This window comes from Corvus brachyrhynchos, unplaced genomic scaffold (assembly GCF_000691975.1).
Source record: "Corvus brachyrhynchos isolate BGI_N302 unplaced genomic scaffold, ASM69197v1 scaffold90, whole genome shotgun sequence".
Lineage (NCBI taxonomy): Eukaryota > Metazoa > Chordata > Aves > Passeriformes > Corvidae > Corvus > Corvus brachyrhynchos.
This window is the reverse complement of record NW_008236932.1, coordinates 1,868,641-1,880,530: the sequence shown is the minus strand read 5'-3', so window position 1 is coordinate 1,880,530 and position 11,890 is coordinate 1,868,641. Positions and strand designations below refer to the sequence as shown.

Here is an 11,890-nt window from a genome sequence, read left to right as displayed (position 1 = left end):
TTGGACTAGATGTTATTTCAGAGTCTCTTCTAATCCAAAACATGTTCTTTTTATCCATTTCCTAGACCTCTTCAGGTCTTATTCTAGGTGGCACAGACAGCATAGACTTTAATCCACTAGTAGATTTCAAATGTGTGCATTGAGGTCTCCTCTCTCCGTTGCTGTTATCAGGTCTATTAAAACGTGTAACAGTAACACCTCTTAACTAAGCAAACACAACTGTAAGTCAAGATAGCATTATGAGAATAATGTCTTCAAATTCCTTGCCATCCAAAATGACTAAATTTTTCATCACATCCTAAAACATTTAATCTAAGACTGTAGGAAAGGGGGGGAAAACAACAAATTTTAAAAAACTATCTTTATTTTTTTTCTTACATTTAAACAGGGATGTATTTCAGTTTTAGACATCCAGCCATTGTTTACTTCATTACTTTAGACAGGAAGAAAAAGTATATAAATGCAAATCATATTGGCATACCTACATTAGTGCTGACTGCTTTACTAGAAGAAAACCTTCTTCCACATTAAAATCAAGCACTTGAAAAAACTGCTGAAAAGCAAGTGCCTAGATACTAGTCATTTCAGCAAATAAACAGCTTTTATATATTCAACCATTTTAAGTCCATAATATTCACACCGTCTTGTTATGGAGTTCAGATCATACAAACACTGTAGAGATCAAAAACCTCCAAGAATGAAACTCATCAGGTCTGTGAGAAATACATATACCACATGTACAAGCAACAAATCTGGTAAAGTACTACAAAGAAGGATGTGTTTTCATAACAGAATAGACAAGTGACCTACTTCTCAGCTCAAACAAAAACAAAGAAGTAACTTCATGAGTTTGAAATAATCAGTAACACGCCCTGGTGGAGTGGAAACTTACGACCTGTTATACAGCATGTTTTTGTAGGCCAAGTTCAGGATTTCTAAAACAAAAACTTAAGATTGTGAACAGTAATAATGACAAAAATCAAAGTATACATATGAGCACATAATCCAAACAATAAAATACACTTTTGGCTCTTAATGAAAAATAAATTACAAAATACAATTAAAATCCTTGTAAATGCAATGATTAATTCAAAGATGTACCTTTGCTTTCACATACATTTTAAATGCAACCACAAAACAGATTAAAAAATAAGTATGCCAAAAGACATCTGTGGATAGAAAAAAACTGCTACTTAGCTCTAGAAGAATTATAAAAAACCAGAGATAATCTGTGTTTTGGTCAATAAATCTGTCTAGTCACTTCCATCTTCCACAGCCCTTCTTCAATACCTGGCAGTTAAACATGACAAAACCACAATTATGGCTTTAAAAGAAGCATGTATTTTCTGAAGAAGAAAATATGAAATGGGCTGTCTTGCCTATAGAACTGTTGGTTTGTTCATATTGCAAGCACTTCATTGTACTGTATAGAAGCACCTGACACATCCTTGCCATCCTATGATAATAGTACACTGCAAGACAAGAAAATTCCAGGAAAAAAAATTAAGGAAATTTTGGATGCTCTGGGCTAGTATGCAGTGAAGGGAGAAGTCTAATGCACTTCCACTGCATTTGTTTTCTAAACTAAAGAGCAAAATAATTAACTAATAGACCTCTAACTTTACATGGCATGTCCATATTTTCAAGTTAAAGATGCTGTCAATCATCAATTACCTTAGTGAACATACAGGCTTTAATACTTATTCCACTTTAACCAGATTCAGTATTTGCTCTGTAGAACTCTTCTGAAAGTAATTCAATCTTGTTATCATTACGAGAAGTCAACTTAAATTATACACACATTTGTATTCTTTGCACACTCTTATAATTTCTACTGTACTGCAATTTTCATTGTAGGCAAAATAAAAGCAGGTTTTCAAACCAAGAGGATACTGGAAACACTTTCCATTCATTAGTAGCACCAGCGTTTTGACAACCGTCAACAGTTAAACCAGCCTCCACCGTATCGCTAGACAGGGACAATTTGAGTATAGTAACAATTTGACTAACCAGTAATACTGAGGCAAAAGAAGAAAAACAACGCAAGTGTCATAAAATAAATCTTAAGATTTTATTATTTTGCAATATGGTTGTGTACCTGTATTTTTCTTCAGCATTTTTGAAGAAGATCGCTTTAGATACACTGCTACAAATCCAAGTAACTGATTTATGACATCCGTCTTCATCTAAGACACTGTTACTACTTCCCAGGAAAGAAGAAATACTTCTCAAGTTCAGTTTTGCTCAAGATACTGTTCATTTCTATCATTTCATTGGTCCGTATGTTGATGGTCAAAGAAGCACTACTATTTGACAATACCTTAAAGCTTTCAGAACAGATGAATTAAAAAAACAAAAGATGGATGCAGAAGAACCATATCAAAGCACAGAGGCATGATATTGTTTCTGAGGGAGTCCTTGGAAAATCGTGTTTATTACGGAGGTTTTTGCTTTGGGTTTTGTTGTTGGGTTTAAGATCACAAGACAACAGTTGAACAAATAAGCATTTTCCCATGTTCTGTTTGGTTCTAGTCATTTGTTGCGCTGAATGGTTTTCCTTTTCCTCCGCTTGAATAAGCAGCAGCACCTGCAAATGTGACATGAATTACATATGACATAGAAAGAAACTACAAAACTAAACTGTTTACTGTATGCCTCTCCTTTGAAGTATGTAGCTCAGGTATAGCCAGCACCACAAGGAACACATTTAAGCTCTATTGTAGGCAATTGATTTATTAGATAAAGAAACTGAAGTAGAGATACTTTTGACACATTTCACCTTTTTTTGGAAAAAGGTATCAAACTAAAAAAGCTTACAATACAAGTAGCTATTAAGTTCAGAGTATCGTTAAGAGTATCAAAAAGCACAGGTAATACAGGCCAACTTACAAAAGCAATTTTAAGAATAAAGAATATTCCATTACCTGAGTACTCGTTCATATTAACTGGCAATATGCCAAATAGAAACTTGTGCTTATGATTGTGTCACCTAAACTGTGCACTTAAGACACTATTGTTGCTAAGACAAGAAAACAATTTGAGATTCCTTTGTCAACCAGAACTTGGGAAAACTTTCTGCAAAGTTATTCCACAAGATATTTTAGAAGAAAATGTTCATGAACAATATAATTAATGTTCTGATTCAGTGCTGTGATAATACTACTACAGTGAAAAATCACAGCTTAAATATAAAGAACACTGATATTCTCTCTTCTGCCTTACTGCATACTGCATGAATGAAACTGAAACTGGCAAATACTGTGAATTTAACTTAGCAAATAGAGATAATCTGAAAGTACATGAAAGCACACTACAAAATGAAAAAGAGTTGTATGGAGATAGATATAGATAATATAGAGGAGGACTGCAGAAGTCCTGCAGAAAGTACTTTGGAAAATAAACTAAACAGGAAAGCAACAAGTAACACCAAAAAAATTTAATTCATTTAAATTGTACTGTTGGGTTTATTTTAAGCAACTGCCAGATCCTGAACACCACCTTTAAAAATAAAGCTTCACAGTAAAGTGTTCACAGTGTGTGTGATCAAAACTGAACATGCAAGCTGTCTACTTTAACAGAGCTTGCTCCATGGAGTTCTGTGGTTTGGTTACTGAATTCTCACTTGCAGCGCTGTACACTGAAGAGTCTTAAACTATGAAGTACAACAGTAATGAAAATATAAATGTACTGGATCAATAGCCTTGATCAGTAAATCCTTAAGTTCACCAAGCATTTTATATCACTAAAATTCAGAAGGAATCCAGATAATTTAGTTTGGAATACGGGAAATGGGGAAAGAATTTAAAACTCAGGGAGAATAAGGGGCTAAAAATAAGGTTCTACAGGGGGTGAGAACAACATCCAAAGTAAGGGGAGACAGAAGTTACCTTCTCAAAATATCCAAGGCACTCTGTCGCTCAGTCACTGAAAAAGTAGCAGTGGGCAGAGGCAGACCAGAACTGCTCTGAGAGTTACATAACTTTCAGTAGAAAAAAACATTGGTTATTGATGAAGAGGAAGCCCAGAATTAAAATTCAGTAGGGGAAACTACATAGGTAAGTATTTTTACAGCTAGCAGAAGTATCATACTGTATTCACTAAATTAAAAGTACTTTTTAAAGAAGAGACATAATTGGTTTTAAAGGGTAGTAGCCACTGACTGTAACTGAAATTCCCCCGTAACTACTAACCCTTTTTTTTTTTAGCATTTGCCTATAATCACTAACATCCATTATCACTTAAGCTTTGACTTTCCTTGCAGTTGTATGAACTCGAATTTAGTTTTATTCTTCTTTCACCCCAAGTATTTTATGTACATATATGCCACATATCAAAGCAAAGGATTTTACAGTGCTCCTCCCTTTCAATATGAATTATCCTATAATCCTGTAGATGAGGAAATCCTACCCTCAACTGTGATGGTAAATCACTCGTACACTTGTTTGAGATTAGCAGGCCTCAGGTAAAGCCCACAGAAAAGTTTTGTCTTGATTCATCATATTAGCATATACAGAACCCTGGTTACATAAGTAACTGTAGAAAGATGGAAGTACAGCAGACAGTTAATTTATATTCTAGAACAGCTATCTAGAATTTTAACTCTTTACTCTTTAAATAAATTTTAAATGGAGCACAACCCAAGTAGATCAGACTTCTTAAATGCTTAGGACTACTTGGATCCACCGCAATTCAAGGACACTTTAGGTTTTCTTGCTTTCCTTATCAGAAAATTTTAACTCATCCTTGCTGCAAATATCATACTGTCCTTTATTCCTTCTGCATAGCCTATTTAGTTTGCTATTTCACTGTCAATCAGAGAAAAAGGCACTATGCAATGGTGAATTCAAGAGTTCTATTTTTAACCAACATAAAGCACTACTTTTTTAATCCTCTGGTCTTCTGGAGTTTGCATAATACTACTATGAGTATAATTTCTATTAACAGTTGTTTTGTTTGGTTTCTTTTAATTATAAAAACTATTTAGCTGTATTTCAATTCAAGGAAAAATCACTAAATGCTGAAAATTTTTGTTTGATGTGGGAAAATAAGCATTTTATTAATAGATAACATACCTAAAAAGCACTAAAGGAATGCAAATTCCTAATGAATTGTAAACCACAGGACTGTCTTGGAAATTTGGACTAAAGTACACTGAAACACTGTGTATGTTTAAATCTAGAAGTGCTAGACTTCAACTTGGCTTCAAAGGCCAAATAAATGTAGTTTTAAAATATATGCACCTTTACATGGGATTAAGACAGATCAGACTGTATTGCCTGACTATAAATTTTATGAAAGAAACCCTGAATGAGAGATCCATAGTGCAGAATCTCTCAACTAGTATAATTCGTAACAGAAATGTAGACTTGTTCTTAAGAATATCGTCACTAGAGGGTGTTGTTGTCACTTATACATAATACAGATATTACACTGCTTAGAGCCACATTTAAAGTTATAGATAGGTGCATTATTAAGGACTATTAAACCACAAACTTATTATAATATTCAATATGCATGCAAAAATACAGAAGAGATATGCTTTAAAAATTTCTACTTCTAGGAAAGGATTTTCTTTTTAATAAAGCATTTAATGACTGCTAACCTTTATCTGTAGTTTATGTAACATTTCTAGAGCAGGCAGTATAATAGCAATCTATAAAAATAAAAAACCACTGCACTTTTCCTGTACAATCCAAAGTGACCTTTGAGATATTATCTAAGGTAGCAATCTCAGCATTACAGTTTCAAACATTTCTTGTCCTTGAAACATTATCATACTTTTTTTTCCTATTTAATACCCTTCCTTCTACCATTTGAGCAGTCCCTTGGGCCAACATGCTAAAGCAACTTAATTTGTCATTTGTATTTAGATAGCTGTGCTTTTATATTTGCCATTGAGCATGTGGCAGGCACTTTAGTGCAGGATTAATAACAAGTGTTTGAAGTGGCAAAAAAGATGGAAGATGCAAAAAGGACAGATCATATAATCATTTCCTACTTGCCCTTCTTTGCCATCCCACAGAAGAGCCTTTTGGTTACCCAGATCACACATGCTTCATAGAAGCAACTGTTCTGATGGCTAGCAAACTACAGTAAAGACAGGTTAATTGCTCACTGATAAATGGAAGACCATCTGTAGAAGATCATGGAGAGATCTGTAGAACCCCAAGTGTCGGGGCAGCACAGTGATCAGGTTAGTTTTCTCCTTGCTTTACAACTTCAGTAAGTAACAACTGAAATAGGGCAGGTAGCTACTTTTCTAAAAACCCAAACCAACAAAAACAACCAAACCAACAACCCCCTCCGCCCCCAACACTCACAAACAAAACAAACCCACCAAAATGCCCAAAACACAACACCCACTGCTAAGTCACACTAACTGCACAGCCACCATGAAAATGACATGGCATAAGATTTAGAATAAATACTGCACATGAGTACATAAATATTTATTGAACAATGAAATGTTTGGTTAAATGTTGGTTAAATGTCCCAAAACAAAAAAATTCTTACTGAAGAAAAAAAACCTAAACTTATCCTTTCTGATCTACAGCATTTCAGTGAAATGGTAGCAGAAGCTCTAATATTCAGCTAAATTACATTTGTGTTCATAGTTAAAATCACACATAATGGGGGCAATCCCATATGAGGGGCACCCTTTTTTGAATCTTTTAAATAAAGATATAGTCATGCTAAGTTTCTAAACATAAGAAGACCTCTAGAACAAAGAATGAAGCATTTCTAAAAAAGATTCACATTTGTCTCCCCAGAGTATGAGGAAAAGTTACACACAGAAGATATGAGCAAGGTTAGCTTTGTTCATACTTTCAGGTGGAGAAAAGATTATGAAAGAGGTACAAAGTGAGAGTCTTTTGAGAAAACAGTATCTCCTTAAAACCAAAAATACCCCTGTCACAGACATGAAGGATACTAGAAATCCCATTCCCTTACACTATTCTGCAGCATAAAACCTATGAACGAAATTTGAAATGTCTCACAACTTTTGATACTAAGCTTGTAATTATCATATTAAAATGTAAAATTATCTAAATCTCCTAAAGTGTTGTTTCTGAAAAAGTATGTGTACCTATGCATTGATGTTTGACAGGAAAGCTGGAGAGGGGGTGTGGGTGACTGGGAATGAATGCATGTTAATTACGGCCAAACAACTTCTACCCCTAGAAAAGCCTCCAGTGATTGAGGAAACTGCAGTTTAAACAGACAGTGCTGAAACACTAATTTGACTGTTTCATACTCAAAAAAAAAAGAAAATTAAACTAAAGAGTAGGACACTGAGACTAGTTATTTTGTCTGTAACAAAACCAGTTAAGAGTAGGCCAGAAAGGTCAAGGATAGCATATTTGTCCATTATGTACTCACATCAGAAGGAGTGAACTTCTACATTTCTAAAGCAGCTGAGCATCTTGGCTCCTGAGAAGTCTCTTAACTTTCTGCAGGTAACTAAGTAAAGTAGGTAACTAAAAATGGGTTTAATTGTGCTAAGCACTGCCCGAAGTGGAAAAAATTTGATCTTTTTCTGTGTGCACATGAGCAAAAGGGAAGTTATCACTGTGCTTATCTGAAGAGAGGGGACAGGGAATTTACATATGGGCAGCCTATCAACATCCTTGTGCTTTGGGATTTTTTTTGTTTCAAACATATACATATAAGAAAATTTGTATTTTAATAAGAAAATAATGTATTTATAAAAGAAAATGTATTCTTGACAGTAAAATCCTACAGTACTCTACAAAGATGGCAGCAAAGAATTTAGTTCTTCTCAGTGCTCACAGAAAACCAGTGCAAAAACATGGCCCTACAGACACCTCCATTCAAAATTATTAATTACACATGCAAATGAAGCTTAACTACCAAAATAAGAATCTGTAAAACAATTGCGTCAAGAAAAAAATTGCACTTTGAAAAGCTTCCCTTTTCGTAAAAGTTAGGAAAATGGGTCATAGAAAACTTGCAGCTACTGAATTGTTCTGCTGCTAATGTATCCTTCATACTTGTGTGCCTCTATATTACAGTAAACTAGGTCCATATCCTTGTAAAATCCTATTTTAAGCACTATCATAAAATAAAACATGTTGGAATTCATACTGCCTTTAGCTATCAAGAATACTTTTCTGTACGATTTTGCAAGTCTGAGTTTACTACTCAAATATATAAACATTAGTTGTCCATCCCATGTTAACAGACCTTAGTATTTTCCCTTTCATTACACTGTAACATTAAGGAACCCTGAAGTTATGTTTTAGTGATTAGTTAAAAGGTTGTCACAGAACAATATGCTGGTAAATACTTTGTTTGCAGAGATAACTGGCAAAGTGCAAACATTTGCACTTATTCATGTGAGTTATTTTCTAGATGTTAATACACTAGCTGAATGCTACAATATCTGAAAAGAATGCTTTCCCCTTTCAAACAGAATAGAAAGTAAGAAAAAATATTCTAGTACCCATTAAAAAGGTTGACATAAAGTACATCGCAGACTACAGAACTTAAAAGCAAGCAGGATATGAAGCAGGCAGAATAGCTCCTGAAGGTGGCTTTTTCTAAAAACAGTTAATTGTTTCACAGAATTGAAATGTATTTTGTCGTTTCTAAACAGACATTTTATTTTTAAGTTCTCTGAAATTAGTTTTAAACCCAATAACAAGAACAAAGCTCCTGGGGCTATTTCTGCCTGCCTGTGCTGTATAACTCACCACATGTTCAACACTTTCTGGCAGCTATACAGAAAGAGAGTAAGGGAAAAAAGAGAATCAGAATACCACATAAAGGAAAAATTTTACATCTTTCACACATGGCTTTTGGTAGTCAGAACACTATTTTAAAATAAGTATTTCAAAATTAGTTGGAATATCAAAAATGCATGCACTTCTCTAGCCAGCATAGCAAGATATGTCATTGAAGACTTAGCCGAAAAAAGCACAAGCTATAGGAATTCTACTATTTAAAAACTTAAAGGCAAAATTAAGTATAGCACTATAGTTTTTCCCCTCACCAATGGCTATTCAATTCAGATAATATTTTCTGAAAACCTATATGAGAAAAATATTGAAGCAGCCGAGCACACAAGATCCAAAGGATATAAAAAGAAGGACATACTTTGTTTCATCCATTACTTCTACTTCTGCAGGAGCTGTGATGGGTGCATTTGAACGGCCTGCGGTTGGGTCATCTGTGTTCAGTTCTCCATTTGTTGAGCTTACTACCTGAAATCACAAGAAAAACCTGAAATTATGCCAGTGCCAGACATACATTTGTTAATTCCTGAGGTTACAATACCTCTTAAAAAACCCAGTAATTTTTGTTATTTCCATAGTTATTTTTATTCCAGTAACAGTACCTTTTCCAGATTTTATTCTGGCATCTCTGTGCTCTTGTAATTTTCCTTTCATATCTATTAATGGAACTGTCATCTACATGACAGACTCAAGGTGAGTGGAAGAAGCAAAGCAACTCTGTGGATCAGATTTATTTATCTCCCCCACATCTCTTCAGAGCCTTAAGGGAAGGCACTAACCACTTTTCTGATACCAATTCAGTCTATCTCTACACCTTCAGTGTATTTATGCTCCTTAGCTTAGGTCTTTACATTCAGAGTGAATATGAAGGCCTGATTCAGTTGTATCTCAAAGAGCACTCACCAGAAAAGGTGAAAACTAAGACCATCTTCTAGACCTAAGAGTATAGATGGTGTCCAATTTTTAGAACACAAAAACACCTACTGCCAAAAAAATTAATAAAAATCAGATTAATCTTCATTCCTATTAGTTTACTCTCAAACTCCTATGTAAATTGTTCAAGTCACCGTGAATGCTGTGGTTCTCTGGGAATATTTGTTTTGACTTTAAACCAAGGGGAACCCAATATTCTCTCTCAGCTCCTGTCAGCTTTCCTGCATGACAAATGGAGCCATTCCAGAGGCCTCTCTGTTATCCACCCCATAGAATATGAAAAGGAAGATGGTTAACCAGTTGTACACAAGTATCTATCTGATCAGAGCTGCTGACAGTGCTAATTGACCCATTAAAGACTTGACTGACCACGTGGAGAGGTCTACTAGCTACTAAGTAGCAGCAACTGCTTGGCAAGGCACCAAGCATAAAAATATCATTCTGGACAAATAACACAAGAGTTTGCAGAAAACATCTGTAAAAAATTAATCAGCTATAGAGACCAAGAGCAGTCCATAATTCAAGATTATTACCAGCTGTTGCCTGACGGTCAGAGATTAAGGTAGATGAAAGGACAGGGAAGGAAAGTCATCACCATAATATTATTTCCCTCACTCTTCCAAGCTCTCCTCTTAATACAGCAGTTATGTCTCATCTATTTATAACCAGAGCTAAGAGTCTAGTCTATGGAGGCTTGTTTTGTGGTTCCCATCATAACTAAATACAGAGCTTCAGAAGTTTGCTGCACTCCAGGCGTTTTCCATGCCATATGCTGACATCAGGACAAGTTTTCTCCTTTTTCTGATTTCACTAAAATAGGAGCCACTGCAAAAATAACCCTAGAAGCTTGTAACAAAATAAAAAAATGTCTGAGATTGCAGGAATCTAGCTACTTAAATTTCAGTCAATATAAGCGAAGGAATTATGGGAGATTGGACTTTATTTCTGCAATGATAAGTAAGTCAATGGAGTGTCAACAGGGTATCTTAAGCTTAGTTTCGTATCATTGGGCACGACAGAAGCACTTCAGATTCAGTGACAGAAATAGGTAGGAATTGTACTTTAACAAACCTTAAGACAGTGGGGAATGCATCCTGAACCAAACATCCTGAGTTAGTATTTATCGGGTTTTACAGAGTCACAGAATATTCTGAATTGTCATCACTGTCCAACCACCTCACCAGGTATCTTACTGTGAAGATCATTTCATTGCTTCTTGTGAAATACCCAGAGTGGAAAAGTGCATCAGAAGTATTTTCTAACTAAGATAGGAGCAGTCATAAAAATGTAAGGGTAAAAAAAATTTGCTCAACTTGCCCACCAAATGAGTTTGGTTCCAAAGGAAGCACAGAATGGTTATGGCTGGAAGGGACCACTGGGGGGGTAACGCTCACATGCAACTTCCTGTGCATAGTTATATAACTAACCACAACTACAGCCCATACTAATCCATGTGCAGCAATATCACACAATTAACACTGTAGTTAACCTTGCCTGCAGCCCTAATAATGCAGATTTCTGCTCCATAATCTAGACTTAAAAAGAACTTTTCTAAAAACTTTTCTAAAGGATCCGTGCTCAAGATTATGTAACAGTGGTTGACGAGAAACAGAGGCCTTTGTCTTCAGTTTACTCAAATAAAAGTAGGGTACATCAAGAAAAAACAAGACCCTTTCTGGATGGGAAGCAAATACAATACAACTTATCATTCCTAACTGTTGTAAAGAACAGGTCACAGTTTGCAGAGGCATTTGCAAGAACTCCTATTTTCTTCTCTTTTCCTAAAAGCAAATGAAAAAATGTATGACTTTTACACAAATATCAAACACACTGCCCAACTGTAGCATCTGTAGAGCTTTCACATGACATTCTCCCTCACACTTCCTTCCCAGGAGTGCCTGTGCAATGATTCACATCTATCTTCTCGGACAACACATTCAAAAAAAGAGATCCAACTCAACTACGCACATATCTTCATTTGAATTGAAAAATATTAAAGTAGGTATCTAGAACTTCTTCCTATATTAATAATATTTTAAGTATTATGTATGTGTTGTACTAATCTAAACTGACAATCTTTAAAGTGTTGCAGTGGGGATCCTGCAACATGCATATACCAAACCAGGAGTCCCGTGGAAAGGAAATATATATGGACAGACAGATCCTTGCTAGATGTTTCAGAGATGTTTATTTCTCCAGCC

General features: G+C 35.1%; 1 protein-coding gene across 7 annotated transcripts in view; it reads right to left on the bottom strand.

Moving 5' to 3' along the window:
- Positions 1-2,047: 2,047 nt before the first annotated feature.
- CSNK1G3 (casein kinase 1 gamma 3) overlaps positions 2,048-11,890 on the bottom strand; it is an 82,953-nt gene continuing 73,110 nt past the window's right edge. For 4 of the 7 annotated variants that reach the window (XM_017728307.1, XM_017728306.1, XM_017728308.1 and 1 more), the window contains 4 exons: positions 9,118-9,224; positions 8,715-8,738; positions 3,888-3,979; positions 2,048-2,587 (listed from right to left, as the gene is read on the bottom strand). In XM_017728307.1, the coding sequence (XP_017583796.1) occupies positions 3,922-3,979; positions 8,715-8,738; positions 9,118-9,224 (189 nt within the window). In that variant the 3' untranslated portion in view covers positions 2,048-2,587; positions 3,888-3,921. The remainder of the gene's footprint in view (positions 2,588-3,887; positions 3,980-8,714; positions 8,739-9,117; positions 9,225-11,890) is intronic. The other 3 variants (XM_008629148.2, XM_017728309.1, XM_008629150.2) reach the window with 3 other exon arrangements.